Source organism: Uloborus diversus, chromosome 7, assembly GCF_026930045.1.
Source record: "Uloborus diversus isolate 005 chromosome 7, Udiv.v.3.1, whole genome shotgun sequence".
Taxonomy (NCBI): domain Eukaryota; kingdom Metazoa; phylum Arthropoda; class Arachnida; order Araneae; family Uloboridae; genus Uloborus; species Uloborus diversus.
In genome coordinates this window covers 102,614,414-102,631,940 of record NC_072737.1, presented here as the reverse complement: position 1 = coordinate 102,631,940, position 17,527 = coordinate 102,614,414, and the positions used below count along the sequence as shown (strand labels likewise).

The following is a 17,527-nucleotide window of genomic DNA, read 5'->3' as shown; positions in this document are numbered from 1 at the left end:
AAAATGAAGGATCAGCTAACAAAGTTTTTGACTTTTACCATAAAAGAAGAAATGAAACGTTTCGTACAAAAAATACACCAAGAGTCATAGATTTTTTTTGGATGATTGATTTTAGTCATGAGATTTTTTTATGCAAATTAAGAAAAAATTTTTATTGCTTGTATCAAAAGTTTCAGTGAACTAAATTATGCATTGCACCCAGTAGAGCATAAATATCTGTTAAAGTTTGATGCATGTTCAACTTATGAACAGAAACCTAATTCCCATTAGAGGTTATGAATAGGTTATTTTACGATTTTAATTGAAGTTGATTTTTTGAGTTGACTAATTCATTGATTTTAATCAAATGTTGCTAAGTAGATTTGAATATTTTAAAATAAATCTGCTAAAAAAAATCAGTTGTCTGGTCCATTTGTACTTTTTGGTACAAAATTTAGTTTTGTACTGCAAATAATAATTTTAAAAAAGATAAACAAATATTTGACTATGTCTACAGTTTTACTGTAGACGACGATATTGACTCAACTATTAAGTACAAATATTTGAAACTTAATCTTTAAAGGAATCATTTCCTAAAATCCCCCTAAAACAGAATCGAGTAAAAAAGTACGACCTATTTGTATAATAAATAAATGAAAAGTGGTAGAATATCTTTTATTTGTAGTGTAAATTAGCATCCAAATACAAAATGGAAATTAAAAGGCAAAAATAGGAGCACCATTAAACTGAAAATTAAATCTAGATATTGGTTGAAATTTAGGCTGAAAATTATGTTATCAAAGAAAACTATTATTAAACCTTTAATTGATGTTTAAAGCATGAATATAAATAAGCTGTCAAAAATTTAAATGTTTGGAGAAATTTTAAAGGAGAACCTAATTGCATTTAAAAACTCAAACGAAGTCATTGAAAAAGTTTTTCCTAGCGAGAGACACAAAAATTATTAAACCATGGATATATTATAATAGGATAAAAACTTCAATGTTAGTATCCATATCCATAATTATTTGGGATTGTGCAATATCTTTTGTATCTTCAAAGACATTTATATCATTGTGCAGTGAAATCTCCATTCTACCATCTTAAAGCCATACAAAGAATAAGAGAAGTACTGTTTTGAAAATTCTTTCAATTATTCATTTAATTTTTAAAATTCCAGTAAGTGACAATCTGTTAAAAAATTTAATTTTATGTTAAAGCTTTTGGACTGATTACTTTCTTTTATTTCATGAAAAACTGATGATTTTTCATAAGCTCTATATAAAAAAAAATTGAGTATTTGGAGTTTCACTGTATTATGCATTTTAATCTATTTGTTGTGTAGGTGCAACTGAATTGTAAAGCAAATATTCACATTTGCTAAATGTTGATTCTATATTATTATTATGTATCTTGTTTAATTTGTAAATAAATCAAAACTTGAGATTTTACACTGTTGCGTGAATGTTGTAAACATATCATATCAGGAGGAAGTTATTTATTGCTTATTTCCAGTTAAAAATTGAAGCACATGACACAGCAACTGGATACATGTTGGATGGACATGTGAAATAGATTGCAGAACAAGTCCAAGTGGCACACACAAGGGGTCCGGTATTGAGAGTCAATCAAACTCATATCATATTTCAACACACTACCAAACCTATTCTTAAAATCATCTTTTTAAAAATTATTTTAAAAACCTTGCTTAAAAAATTTGCAAACATTTATTTGTTGATTTTATCAATTGTCGGGAGAAAAAAAAAGTGAACAATAAATTACTGAATAATTACTGAACCATCTTATACATATAAAATCCGAGTATCTATCTATCTATGTCCAAGCTTCTTCTCCCGAACGACAGTGAACTGACCATCGAACCAGGTATCGATGGATTCGTCATCTTCCCGTCTTCATGTTTGGCTATTTAACATAATCCTCCGATAATAATTAGCGGAGATATCAATTAAAAATTATTAATTATGACTCTTAGATTTCAAAATAAAATCCATATTTTTCGAAGGCTTTCCTCCATTCAAATTATTATTCAGTGCTTCAACTCAACTTTCCGGATGAACGCTTTTATTAAAATTTATAGCGTGAAGAAAATCATTGAGATGAAAGATCTGTTGCCATTTCTTTTTCTCGAATATGAACAGGTAAAATTCTTGTTTTTGTTTTGAGGCTTTTCCTGTAATCAGGGGATTTAAATTGTTTACTTTTTTGGGGGGTTTTCCGCAATCTGCCGCAAAACTACACTGACTTTTTTTTTTTTTTTTTGGTTCAAGCCTGAGTGTTGAACTCGCGTCACTTGACATAACTTTTATTTTTTAGGTAGCCCGTGCAACGCCGGGCACGCAGCTAGTATGTAAATATAATTATTAATAACAAATACTAATTAAAATACCAGAAAGCACAAGAATGTAAGTAGTTACTTTTCTCAAAAATAAATATAAAAACAGTGAAGCAAAACCATCATAGAAAAATTCATATTTGCATACAATTCGATTTTGTAGGGGAAGAAAGTGAGAAAAAAATTACTTTTGCACTTTTTCAATCTGAAATTGTTTTCTTTGCTTGGGATTATTTTACGCATTAAATACAAAGAATCACCATCGGTAAAAAAAACTCAAGGGCAATGGGAGGGGTCCAGACCTCCTGCACCCTTTCTTGTGTGTGCCACTGCAGAGTAACAGTCAAATACGTCAAGAGGCAATTTTGGTACCTTTGGCCATAGGCCTAACTTACATTAAATCAATAAAACTCCTATTAAATTGTCAGAGGCAATTACAGCTATCGAGTAGTGAATCTCTATGCAAATTCCATCGAGTACTGCAAAACCTACAGAACAAACGCACTAACCCCTTACGGTCATAAAACCAGACTCGGCACAACATTAAAAATTTGCTGTTGCAGTCCTATATTGGGCACTGTCCAACTTATGTGGAAACTGTTATATAATTTTCACAGACTTAAAATAATATCTCTAAAGACTATTTTAGTATACTCCAGTTAAATTCTATTATTTCTTTAGATTTACAAGGAGGAAAAATTAAAAAACAAAAACATAGAAGGTTTAACTGTGAACAGTTTATTTAGAGGACTTTGATCTAGGCTTCAATCAGCAATATAAAAATTTTTTTTTTTCTTTTCAACTGGTCGAGGAAGAATGAAAATAAATCACACAACAGTAGTCACTAGCTTTTGAAGGGGTTAGAACATGATGTCTGGACCCAACAGTTTGAGTCAGACTTGGAGAGTGGCTGTTAGATGAGAATGACATAGAAAGAATGCATCACTTAGAGGCAGATTTTTATTAAAATTTTTACATTAATGATGTTTATTCAGTTTTAAAGCCTGTCATTGGAAGCAGCAAACAGGAAAGGTCGAATGCACGTGGAATTGAAAGAGAAACTTTTTTGCAATCACTCCATGAATTTTCTTCTATCGATATTTATTACACTTCCCTGACAAAGCAAGCACAACAAGTCATCAGGGGGCAATTGCCCCCTCCCCCCGCCCTTTATCTGGCGCCACCCCTGGATTCAAAGCAAGTAAATAACATATTCCACTATCAGTTTTAAGTACAAAATGTCTCAAAAAGAATGTAAAGCAAACAAATACTTGAAAGGATATTTATTTTCACTAATGATTCTATACAGCATTTAACAGTAATCATGATATGATTATGATAAATTGAATTTAATAACCAACATCAGAGATGGTGTCTAACACATAAACAGAGAGAATGACTTTCCTTTTAACATATTGCAAATTGCCAACAAATATTTGAAACAAGATTAAACGAGATGAAAATGACAATGATTTGTTCCATAATTAAAGAAACTACCTTTATTCATTGATTTCAATCAAAATTCAAGAAAAGATAAGATATATTTTATGAAGAAATATAGTTCATGTTAACGTAAGATTCCTATCACCCATTTCAGGACAAGAGAAAAAAAAAAAGGAAATGGAACAGAAGTATAAAATGAATAGAAGTCTAAAAACTCTCAATATACAAATTATGCGTCAATTCATTTCATAGAATGAGAAATTCTTTAGCGTCTGTAAGGGTGATACCCTGGGCCCTGACCAGGTGCTCTAGGGCCTTGGGAACTCTCCCCTTGACCTCCATAATTTCCAGGATTGTTATAATTTCCTCCAGCGTTGAATCCACCAGGACCACCACCATAGCCTGTAATTGCAAGAAAATGGGTTATTTTGGTTTTATATATGTAAAATTAGAGGAAGTTAATGATTAGAGTGACTAGTCTAAGACATAAAACTGAAAGATTTGAATGCTTATGACAAATTGGGATTCTGGCAGCAGAATCTTTTTAAATACAGTTAAACCCCTCCTAATAGACACCCCTCTTATGCGGACAATTTTTAATTCCCCAATTCCAAGGTAAATAACATTATTAAGCCCCTGTCCTGCGGACACCCCTCTATTGCGTACAAAAATTTTTGTCACGTTAGTGTCCGCATTTGAGGGGTTTTACTGTAATTTTTAAATGAGTTATGAGAAGTTAAAACTAACCTAAAATACAAACTAAACTTCAAGAGAAATAGATAAAGAGAACTTAATCTTTTTTTTTCATTTCAAAAATGAAATACAATTTTAAATCCCGAAAAGTCAAAACAGTTTAAAAACTACACTACTGCAACATTATAGGTCAGTGCATTTTTAAAAAACATAATACACATGGACATCATTTTAAGAGTACATATTCTATGACAGGGGTTCCCAAACTTTTCCAATTCATGACACCCTCAAAAGAATTGGAAAATTTTCATGGCACTCCAGTCTATCTCTAAGGGTGATCCACCATGACCACCAACCAGTAGTTGACACTGAAGCACAAAAAAGTAGATATTCTTTACCGGATTGCTAGAACTAAGTTTTAACATCCCATAAAATGCTCAGTGATAATTTGTAGTTGTAATTAAAGTTTTGGTTGGAGGTTACGACAGTACTCTAACGAAGTCATCTAGAAAACTTCAAGAACATCACTTTACATGCTAGTGAGAATTTTTATGATATGAAATATTTAATCACATTTCTCGAGGTTAAAATTTAGTTCAGCAGGTTCATTTACTGAGATATGCTGATCATCCATGTTTGTTCTAAATTTAAAAAAATGCATTTAATTACTAACAGTAGGGGGCCGAAAGAGATTTTTGGAATTTATGAGTGTGTCAAATAAAACACTGGAAGAATACATTGCATCTTCCAGTTACATCGCAAAAAAAAAAAAAGCTGTCTTGACGTCCTGGAGTATGGGGTTGAATTTTTTTACAATTTAATTGAATATTTTCATAGAAAAAATGCAAGAATAAAAAAAATTATAATCTTGATTTCCACAAGCCAAAGTGATAAAAATCGTCTGTAAAGTTTGGAGCATGCAGCTGGAGGCGATTACAGCTGATCGCAAAAACAATGCGGTTTTGTTAAAGCTTGATCACAGAGAGTTAGCAGATGAATTGGAAGCGGAATACTTTGCAGCAGGTATGATTGACAAGATCTTTTTTTAGCGGTCAGATTAATAATACTCTTATAAATAATGCTTAGATTTTAGGCTACCATGACTAGAACAGCAAGCTGTGATTTTAAATAGCAGGCTAAAAATACAAAGTATCTGTGCACACTACTCAAAACTGTCTGCAGGTAGAAAAATAATACTAGTGATGTTCCGGATATCCGAGGGAAAATAAAGATCTGTATCCGTATCCGTTACTTTTTTGACGAATCTTAAACGGATCATTTCTATTCTAAAATTTTTTAAATATTTGAATAAAAGACTTTTAAATTCCACTTAAATTATTTAAATTAGCCCTATTTAAATAAAAAGGTATCATTTCAGAAGCCAATTTGTGCCCCCCCCCCCTCCCGTTGCAAAAAGGAAGTGGAAATTTTTTTAAAAGTGTGTATCAGTGTGTCTTTTGTGGCATCATAGCTCTAAGCAGATGAACTGATTTTGATAATTCATTTATCGTTCAAAAGGTGACTTGATCGAAAGTGTTCTTGGTTTGGCCTCGTTTTTGTAGCACTTTAATTACCGGAGATATTAATTAAAAAATGATTTAACGATTTTCACAATTATAGTAGTAAAAATTTACCAGTACGTTAAAAATGTTGGTCTTAATTGAAAGAACGAAGTTTTCTGCGTTTGATATTTATTTGAAACTTCCATCTTATATAGAGTAGGAGCTATAATCTTGTTAAGTATATTTTAAATGCAATTCTAAGCCTTTATATGCGTGATTGGTAGCGATTTCATAGTCGGAAGACAAGGAGAAAAAGCTCAATGATTTAAAATTTTTACCTGCTGTCAGTCATATTTGTTAACAAATGTGTGTTCTGACCCGTGAAATTCATCTTAATATGAGGTCGGCTCATTGGGACATGCTTTGCTTTGTTTTTTTAAATTTTTAATTTAATATTAGTTTTTGTTATTGATTTGGGGTTTCTGTTATTCTTCATTTTTGTTTTTCTCAGCATCCTTTAAAAAAAGTGAGACTAAATTCTCTATTTACTGTTTGTAAAGGTGTTCCTGGCTCTGTATTTTGTCGGTCGGAGTAAGTTGGGTGGAATGAGTCACCGCTGCATTTATGCTGAAATAAAATGAGAAAAATTATTTCTAGTCTGTCCAGTAGCAGCTTTACACACCTGCTCCTGTATCCTACATCTACCGAGTAAGCTAGAAATAATTTTTCACATTCCATCTAAGCATTGATGCCGCGCTGACCCATTCCTTCCAACTCTCTCTCAATTTTAACGGAGATTTCTTTAAAGAGTAAATCATAGTCATGATTATATTTTTGCCGCAGTTGACATTTTTTGAAGAAACTGCCATTATTCTGATGGGAACACCTTCCATAACAAATTTTACACTTTGATAGTTGAATTGGGTAAAAGAAAAAATTGAGATCCGTCTCCGTGGATCTTGACACTAATGATCCGGATCTGTATCCGCGGATCTCCTTTTTTAAAGATCCGGCACATCACTAATTAATACTCGACTGCAAGCTTACTTGACACTGGAGAAATAAGCTGAGATCAGGTGAAGGGAATACTTCCTAGCACCTTGGCCAATATTCCGATGAAATTAGGCTCTTTGCTTTAGAAATTGGATTCTTTAGTTAAACCCATGCATACGTAACCTTTTTGTCATAATTTCTGTCAATCCTTAAATATTTTTAATTTTAAGAGCGAAGCAGTGCGGAATAACATCTATTTGAATCAAACGTACTAGCCAATGTTAGCTCATAGACAGGTGGCGATCTCCTCTTATTCTTGAAGCAGGTAGGGTAGGTAGCTAGTTTTTCTTTCGCCCATCATGACATCACTGTCATCTTAAGTTGCAAGCAAGTATAGTGAGAATTACTTTTGCTTTTAATCATGTATCCATAAAAGCAAAAAGAGAACGTTTTCCACCAATTTATCTACCTTTTCATTGTTTAACATTGATATAAATTCAAAATTATCAGGCGATGCTCATATCTACAGCAAATGTACCTGCGCATGGACTGCACGTTTATATTACTAGCTATAGTCACCATTAGACTTTTATAACATAGTGAGATAAGCAACAAAACAAAAAAAAAGTAGGGAAAAAAGAAAAGGAAGCAAAGAAAACAAAGAAAACCTATAATTGCATCGGATGAAATATTTCACCATTTTTTCAAGAAGATATTAGACACTACTTATTGAAACCAATATTTATCAAAATAAGAGCTCTATAACTAAGAGTTACCTGGGCCATAACCAGGTCGATTTGGTCCAAAATTGGTAGGGTCTTGAGGGTAATTTCCCATTCCTAGAAAATAAAAGATTTTTATGCAATGCAGAAAAAATGACAAAACAAGTTATTTATAAAAAAGAATGTGGATTGAATTATAAAGCATGGGTGCAAGTTTGGTGATGTGTTCAAGACGGAAAATATTTTCAGCCCCCGCCTCAAGCATGCGTGCTTAAGGAAAAATTTATGTGTGTAAATGTTGTAGATTTTAACAATGCCAGTTTTGGAATCTGATTTCAGTTTTAAGCTTTTGACTTTTCTAACAACACGAACTTAGTTTAGATTGTAATATTTAAGCGTTTTGATATTGTAATTCCAAAAACCTAAAAGCTGCCAATAACGGGGACTCTTGGGGGGTTTTCTCCAGAATTTTTTTCAAATTGAAGTTCAAAAAACGCAATAGTAGGCCATTTCGATAAAGTTCAGGGAAAGGAGGGGTTCAGGGACTCTCTAACATCATTTTTTTCAAACTGATTGCCTCAAAATCACAATATTAGACGACCTTCAAAAATATTAGAGAGGGGGGACGCTCTGGACTCTCCTCGAAATTGAAGTTTAAAAATGAAATTGTACTCCATCTTTCATAACGTTTATACGCTTTTTGAATGCATTATCGAAGGGATGGAGTTCAGGAACTCTCCTTCGGCAATATTTCGAAATTGAAGTTCCAAAAACGAAATTTTAGACGATTTTGGATAGGGCTAAAAGTGTTCGGGCTCCCCGCCGTTAGTGTTTTGCCAATCGCAAACATTTTTATTGCAGCAATAAAATCGCTTGGGACATAAGATTTTTCACTTTTGCAACATAAATCAATTCTGATCGGAAAGTCTACCCAAGTTAGTGCCAATTTAACCAGAAAAGAAGGAAAGGTGGGGAAGGGTATGGGCGACTAATGATAATAAACTGGCACCATTCCCCCATAGTCTTCATTTGGAAATAAATTATTTCGTAAGATAGCAGGTGGTGAAATTAGCCATAAAAAAACCCACTTCAGTGAAGTAGATACATTTTTAAACGAGATATACTTTCCAATCTTCATTAATTTAAAAAAAATCAATAGGGGAACTGAATCCTCACCCCAGGGAGGGCCGCCGACTCACATCCCTCTTAAATCACTCAAATATAGCCTAAAGTGGCATTTTAAATATTTCAGCTTCGAAAAATTTTCGGAAGAGAACTCTCGAACCCCTTCTTCTGAATTTACCACAAATATCCTAAATTTGAGTTTTAAGAGACTTCAGTTTCTAATACTTTTTTTTCTCTAGGAACAGTACACACCTTACATATATGCATGACTTATGACCGCCTAAAAGTTTTAATATTTTAGTTTCGGATACTTTTTGAAAGAAGCTTCCAACTCCCTTCCTCCTTAAGTTATCTAAAGATATCCCAAAACAGAGCTCTTAAAATTTCAGAAACAGAAATATTTCGGACTGGGCGGCGGAATACCCCTCCCTCCCTCTCTTTGTGTTTATTAAAGCAGTATAAGTTTGTGTTTAAGATTTATTTTTCTATTGAAAGAGCAACTCCTCTCCCTACATTAAAGACAACCCGAAGTTTTAATACTTCAATTTCGAAAATGTTCCGAGAAAGACCCCCGAATTCCCTAATTCTTAACTCACTCAAAAATAGCCAAATTAACAGTTTAATACTTCAGCATGGAGAAATTTTCAGGGAAGAACCCCCCCCCCCCCCCCCCCCCCCCCGAACTTCTTCCCCTAAGTTCACTAAATTTGACTTAAATTTGCGATTTCCCCTATTCATCACCGAAGTTTAAAAATTTAAATTCTAAAACTTATTGAGAGAAGGCCTTCGAATTCCTTCCTTAGTCCCCAAAGATAACCTAAAACTGAGTTCTGAATACTTCAGCTTCGAATTTTTTTCGGGGAAGGGAAACCCCGAATCCCAAGACGGTCTAAAGTTGCACTTTTAAGACTCCAGCTTCGGAATTTCACCTAAACAGAGCCCCCTCCCCCTTGACATTGCCAAAGACAGCCTAAAAGCTTTAAGACTTCAATTACAAACACTTTTCGGGAGAGGGTCCCAAATTTCCTTTCTCCTATGAAACAAGTATAGCCTCAAACAGTTTTTAATACATCAGCTACAAAACATTTTCCGTTTAGAACACCAAAACCATCTCAGCAATTCACCAAAGATTGCCTAAATTAGTGTTTTTAAGACTCCAATTGCCCATTTTTTTTAAAAAAACCTCCCCACGCCATTAAAGACAGCCTCAACATTTTTGACTTTCAAATTTTTAAGAGTTTGCAGTGGGAAAATCCCTAACCACTCCTAGCTTCAAAAACGACTTTCAATTCAGTTTTTCGATATTTTATTCTGGATCCCTTGAGTAGCCACCCCTAATTTGCGGACTCACTCTCTTTGCAAGAGCAGAGTTTTTTCGCAAATTCGTGTTGCCGTTATTTTTCTCGTTTCCTTTTCTTTCTCTCGCCCCCCCCCCCTCCCCTCATATTTCCATTCTAGCGAGTGTTAGATTGGAAGACATTAGAATTTAGTGATTCCTCAAGTCCAAGAATATTTTACCAGAAACATGTTGAAAATGCAGGAACAGTTGCCCATCGGTGTTTCAAAACAAGGTCGAAAATTTCCCCCGAGTCTTTCCAATATTCTCATTTTCACTAAAATCTTTAAAGTCCCTGATAGTTCCCGTTTTGCCTGGTGTGTGGACGCGCTATGTTGTGGCGTAAACATTTCACCTGTCAGCAATCACTCTTAATCGAGGGTTTAGATTCAACTCTAAGACATTTTTTGAAAAAAAAAACGAAAGGATGATCAAAAATGGAAAGAGAAAAGGCTAAATTTTCAAATAGAGGCGATTAATTAGATAAATCAGGGAGAATAGTGAGCAACTTTGCGGTCTGCAATGCAGTGAGTTGGAAATAATGCAGCGAGTTTAAAAGCCACTCCTTCCAAAAGCACGTTGCAAAAAAACAAGCCCATGGTTGAAAATCAAGAGTGTCGATGTAAATTCGTAGTTATGGAACGGTTCAGTAATTAAAGCATATTTTTTAAACACTCAATTTTTCTTTTTTAAGTACAAACTGAAGGAAAGTCATCGAATTTCTTTCCGTCCCGACCTCTGTCTCGGAAATTTTCTCCGGGACGGAAGTCCGTCCTGAGACGGAAGGTCTTGCACCCATGTTATAAAGGAAAAATCAAAAGGTACATTTATTATCATACATTTCTTTTTCCCTTTAACTTATTAATTCAAAGTTTCTACAGTGAGTCAATAAACTATGAATTAATTATAAAAAAAAAAAAAATCTAAAATGAAAAGGCCCTTTATGAAGTTCTTTTTTCAATACATTGCGTTTTAATAAGATTCTATGCCGGAATCATAAAAGTCATTGTCCATTTATTTAAATCAAATAAGAACATATTAAAAAAAATTCAAACATCTCATTCATTATCAGTCCAGCATGATTGACGTTGTTAACTATCGTTTAGAAAAACTAAGGTGATATGTCTGTCATTTATACATGCATAAGTGCACAGGATTATTAATGCACTCAATTCTGAGTATCAGAATTCAAGTACTTCCAGTGAAGTCAAGTCATGTACAGTCAAGTCCAGATTGGGATTAACATCAATTTGGATTACTGAAAACACAAATTAAGCAAACTACATAATAAAACACAAATTAGGGAAATACAACAACAGGAAACAAAAACGAGCACACACATTTGCAAATAACAAATGTGTTTTTAAACTTCAGAAAACTACAAAAAGAGAACCTCTCTTGCTTTCTTTATTTAATTTTAATAATTGTTCTGCTTTTTCAGCAGTTATTGGGTATTAGATCTGATGCTCCACACACATTTTTAAATTTAAGAAAAAAAAAATCTCCAGTCACTTTATGTCATTTCTCTAACACTTGATTCCTTCAATTTCTTTTAAAAACTTTCTCTTGAAGAAGGGAAAAGGTAGTTTTGAGTTGCCTTGGATTAAGTAAAGCACAGATTAGTGGGACTCAAATGCAGATGCAATGGTACAGTTATGGGAACACAGGGATGGCACCCCTTCTCTTTTTTACTTTCAAGTGTTTCATGCATATGATTGAATTTACAGGGTTATTGTATATAGTAGGCACTGAGTTTCAAATTTTAATTACTGCAAATGAAGGCAAATGCATGTGTAATGAGCAGGAGGGGAGTCCTACCGGTGCGTAAAAAAAGTAGAGGTTTTTGACTGCTGGCAAACAGTTTTTGTATTATTTAAATATAAAGGAAAGAAGACATAAAAACAGAGAAAAAAAACAATCATTCCATGAATTTTTTTGAAAAGTTTTTGCAGGTTGGCGGGTCAAAAAAGGTTGAGAAACGCTGCTACAACCTATTTCATTACGAGTGCACAATAGGTTAAAGATAAAAACTTTCCAAAGCTGCGTTTTTTAAATACTCACCAGGAGGGGTTGGACCAGACTGATTACCAGAATTTGCTGAAGATGGTCCAGCACCACCTGCTGCAGGTCCTGAACCAGAAAAATTGTTCTCTGTTCCTGGAGCAGGAGGATTTGGGGGAGGGGGACCTGACATAGGCCCATAGCCATAACCACCATAGCCTTCATGAAATAAAAATTATCATAAATAATTACTAACTGAATTAATGACAATGAGATACGATTACGAAAGATAAATATTAAAAGGACAGCAGTAAAATTTTCAGCCATTCTTGGTTCTTTCCCCTCTTTTTTTATTTACTAACTGTTGTCAAAAACGCACAATTCACTGTTTCTTCATTACCACCTTCAAGAGAATAAATATTCAAATTTGGTATAATAGTACTACCCTTAAACCACAGAAATTCCTATTAAATTGTAATACTGCAGCAATCAATAAAATAAATACTGTTGGCCCCGCTTAATCGAATTTTGCCAGTTCCAAGAAGTATTATTTGATTAAGCGGGGTATTTGATTATGTGGAGAAATTTGCTTTACCTTTCTAAATTGACAGCATTTGCAGTAAAACGAAATAATAATAAACCAGTAGTTATGTGAAGGAAGTAATGTGATTGGTAAAACCTTTTTGAAATAAGTTATCTACAAAATAGTTTAATAATTTGGACAGTACATATAAAAATTATAAAAAAACAACTTACAACTTGAACTATGAAACCTTTCTTTTAATACCTTTTTTCAGTACATTATTTTTTGAAAAACTCTATTATAGTGGATTGCTTGCTCAATGTCTTTTGGAAACTTTTTCCTACCCTTTTTTTACCTATCCTTCTTCCATGCTTTACCTTTCATATTTATCAATTTATTACTGTCTGAGATGTGTATATTTCTTTGTGTTATTTAATTTAATTACCGACTGCCCTACCTGCTGTTTTTTTTTGTAATGGCAACAACAAAAGAAATGAGATAGAATAGTTGAAACATTGTAATGGTATATGAGTTACAAATTTTTTCAAACATTTTCTCAGCAAAATATTTGCGAAAGCTGATCAATAATATTCTATTATTCAGGGAAATTATTCGATTAAGCGGGGACCATTAACATCGCGTCTATGGGGAAATATTCGTTTCTGGGAGGTTTTATTCGTATGAGCATGTATTTGTTTATACATTTCCCAATTAAGCGGGGCTGACAGTAAATAAATAGATAATGATAGAGTCTTTCCTTAAAGCTTTAAAAGAAAAAAAAATCATGGCTTTTACACACACAGGTGACATACATCATTAACCACAGAAAAAAAAATCAATTCTAATATTTCAGGAGGCTCAAAAAAAGTGTAGAACTCAGGCTCCATTAATCAGTATATTCTTCTAAATGTAGAACCATTGAATGTTTCATTTCTTTAAACAAGATGATAAATTCTAATTCTCTTAAAATGCTAAGTAAGATTTTGAAAAAATGTTAAGTTTTACAATAAATGCAAACTACTTCCATTTTTACTCATGTTGGTTTGAAGCCATTTTGAGAAATTTATCAAAAGAATTTATTATTTCATTTATCAAAAATACTGTTTCATTTTGCAGTCTATTGATAGCTTTTTAAAGTTACATCTTATAGCATTCTAGAAATGAGTTTAGATTTTATGAGGCACAAAAGCAACATGGATCACAAGACTGAAGAGGAAAAACTAAATTGGAAAAAAGCTCCATGATACTGATATGAGAGCACAGAAAATAATGTCTTCAATTTGAGACATCTATGGAATCACTATACACTTAAAAAACAAAAAGATCAATTTTGTTCCAAGGAATTATTGCCATGAAAATGCTAATAATTCAATTCTATTTTTGTAAATTCCTTTTTATGATGATTTCCAGGCTCCTCTCAATATGAATGCCTATTACGATCAAATTTTAGATCTCCAACACCATCATTGAAATTGGCTTTGCAGTTTCGAGCATAACATAATATTTCTGGGCCTGGTAACAGAAATCACACAGCATAGTAATGAGTACTGCAGCATAATTTTAAAGCCATCAAAACAAAATTATCTAGTTACAAGAGAAAAAAAATGATAAAAACAATCAAAACTTATGCTTGCAATGGTACAGTTGACAGAGAAAAAAAAAACACTTTATTTTAAAATGTTTTATGTTTCCCTTTTACTCTTAACTCAGGGCCTCACAAGAGATTCGAGATTAGAAACAAGCAATGTCAAGTATAAAGAGACCTCACTGCACTTACAAAACAGTTACATATCTGATATGTTAGTACTTACTGCTTAAAGATCCTGAAACAGAATCATTAAACAGTAAGTGACCACTAACATGGTTAAATGTTAGCGTTCATCCAAAGATGAGGTCACGCTTTGAGGGTGATGCATAAAACTGACAGTTTGTGACAAGGGAGATGGTAATCCTTTCTAATATTATATATGTAAAAGTGACTTTGTTTATTTGTTACTTTTTCACGCCTTAACTACCCAACCGATCATAATGAAATTTCGTATTCACATTGTCATGGGTGCTGGGGTGAACATAGGGTACCTTTCATTTAGAAAAAAAGTATTCCATGATTTTTATTCCAATTTTAAATAAAATCATAAATTTGCAAATATCTTATGAAAAAAAAAGGTCATATTTGTTCCATTTTTGCAGCATGTTGAAGCTCTCAAAAAGCTGCTCAAAATGAACTTTACCCAAAGTTCGAGCGATTGTTGTAACACCCCCAATTCGGCATTTTAAGTAGATTTCATAACCTGAAATGTGGCTTATCTTGATTTTTAGACTTTCTTGCCAAGTGTTTTAGCAAGACAACGAGAAGTATTTTCATATTACAAGTATAAAACGAGGCTTATCTTGAAATTTGGAGAGTTATATTGTATTTTCAGCAAGACAGGTAGTCATTTGGTTGCCAAAATGATACATTTTGCTTGAAACAAATGCATAAATAATTTTTTTAAAGAATTAAATCCATGAGTCTGGTTCAAACTGTTTTTTTCTCTAATTCATTACACTGTGTGCATTAGATGTAATATAATTTTGTATTGAATCACGGTCATTTTAGAAACTACAAATAGCCAAAAAAAAAAAAAAGCATAAGTTAGTGTTGCTTCAGATAAAAAATTACTGACTGGAATTTCTTTAATATACCTTTACAAGTCTGCAGTTTCGACGTTTTAAAGGAGGGGAGGTCTTCAATTTATACTAAATTTTTTTTACAAAAAGTATAAACATCAACACCTTTTTTTACTTCTTGGCCCTTGTGCATTACTCAGCTAAGCCTGAACTTCGTGGAACTTTCAGGACAAAAAACTCCTGGCAATTTTTCAAGTTGTCCCGAAGTGTTTTGACGCCAGAGACTATTAATGTTTAACAGCTATGTTGATGTATGAAAAACCGATCATTTTCCGAAACTTCCCAACTAACGTCTCAACTACCAAACTACATGCCCAGAAAAACTTTGGAACATGGTAAAGGATTTTTTCAAACTTTCAAGGGTTTCCAAAAGGACAAGCTTGAAACTTTCTATATAATATAAAATATTCTGGTAACAAAATATAGAAACCCATTAAATACACCCCCCCCCCCCCCCCCCCTTATCCCCAGCTACTGTCAAAAAAAAAAAAAAATTATTTTCGTCAAGAACCCAAATACGTACTGAACATTTGCTCTTTTTAAAAGTTGTATACCTTATGAATTTTAATATGCAAATATTTTACGCAGTATCATAAACTTGGCAAGTTTCCGGTGAATGTATGGTAAAGTGGTCTTTTGGCAAATATCAGCATATATCTATGTAGGAGGTGGCGATATCAATGGTTTCGGAGTACAAATTTGCTTTTTAATGCAGCTTTAAATGATATTTAATGTTACAAATTGAAAAGGAAACGTTCATATTTACAATCTAATGACAAAAAATTCGTAAATCTTTGCGCCCCAGGCGTTTTCAAGATGTATTTCGTCTAATGGCGACAATCGGAACATTGTTCTTATTTTAAAGGGTTTTTAATTTATGCTATTAGAACTTTTCTGCTAAAGATTTTTGTAACTATTCTTGATGGAAATTTTCGAGAGAGATCATTGTTATTTGAAAAGGGTGATGTCATTATTCCAATATGGGAATTTTAAGGAATGTTTTTCTCTCTCCAATGTATACGTTTTCATTTAAATGGAAATTTTTCAAAAATTGCTCTGCTTACTCAGATTTTAACAGGAGTTTTACTCCGATCTTTTAGATGTTTTGAAAAGGATCGCTGACGCTACTTACTGACTTAGAAACTGTTGACTTCTTTTTGATGGTTATTTTAAAGGTTTGATGTTCTCACTCTAAAGGGGCATTTTAGGGTTTATATTCGAATTAGGATTTGTAGCGACTGCTGATGCAATGCTGGGAGTGTTACCTTTGCAATTTTGGTTGTATTGCTCCTTATTTATTCAGGAAGAGATGAATCATGGGATCTCTGTTCCTTACTCTGGCAATAAGTTATGCAACAATTTGCATAGTCGGTGTAGTGCCGGGCATCATCTGTCGTAGATTGGGTTTTAAGGGAAATGTTGACTACATTAAAGAACTGTTGACCTTATTCAAATGGATATTTTTAAATACTTGCCCAAAAAAACTTATTTTCTACTCCTTTACAATTTTCCTCATTCATATTATGTAGTTTTTCTTTCCCTGAACTATTTTACTTCTGCTTGTATTCACCATTAACCTGAATCGATCGACAAAATCTACATCAACACGAGCGAAGTCGCGGGTAAAATGCTAGAAGGGTAATAAAAGTGACATCAAACATTTCAGTTAATACAAAAAAACACTTTTTATAAAATTATGTATATGTAATACAGTGAGACATGTGACAAGGTGAAGGGGGTAATTGTTTGGTGACACTTTGTGACAAAGGGGAGGTGTCAAATAAATTTTTAAAAAAGTGTGGCATTGCTTATATGGACATTGGACAGTCCTTTAACAAATTTTTGAAAGCAGTACTGATTGAAAGATATGGAAAGATTTCTTCATTTCAAGAATGTGTAGACAAATGCAGCTTTTAAGTGTGTTAGTTTGAAAGTAAGAAAGATTCAGATAAATGCTTACCCTAACTAGTAACAGAAAAAAAAAAACCCCTGCCACATTAAATTGAATTTAAATTAGTTATTTTACTTTAAGTTTTGCTTTCTTTTAGGGCTTCTTTTATTGTTGTTTCCATATTGTAACATACTGATTTTATTTCATTATTTGTTTACATTTTAGGGACACCCTAACACCTTTAAATGATAGTTGACACACCTTTTAATGATAGTTGAACCTGGCTGTATATTGTA

General features: G+C 33.0%; 1 protein-coding gene across 1 annotated transcript in view; it reads right to left on the bottom strand.

Moving 5' to 3' along the window:
* Positions 1-3,611: 3,611 nt before the first annotated feature.
* The window catches only part of LOC129226052 (heterogeneous nuclear ribonucleoprotein 27C-like), a 60,444-nt gene continuing 46,528 nt past the window's right edge, over positions 3,612-17,527 (bottom strand). The window contains exons 11-13 of the mRNA XM_054860632.1: positions 12,208-12,366; positions 7,740-7,802; positions 3,612-4,177 (exon numbers count right to left, since the gene is read on the bottom strand). Of these exons, the coding sequence (XP_054716607.1) occupies positions 4,041-4,177; positions 7,740-7,802; positions 12,208-12,366 (359 nt within the window). The 3' untranslated portion in view covers positions 3,612-4,040. The remainder of the gene's footprint in view (positions 4,178-7,739; positions 7,803-12,207; positions 12,367-17,527) is intronic.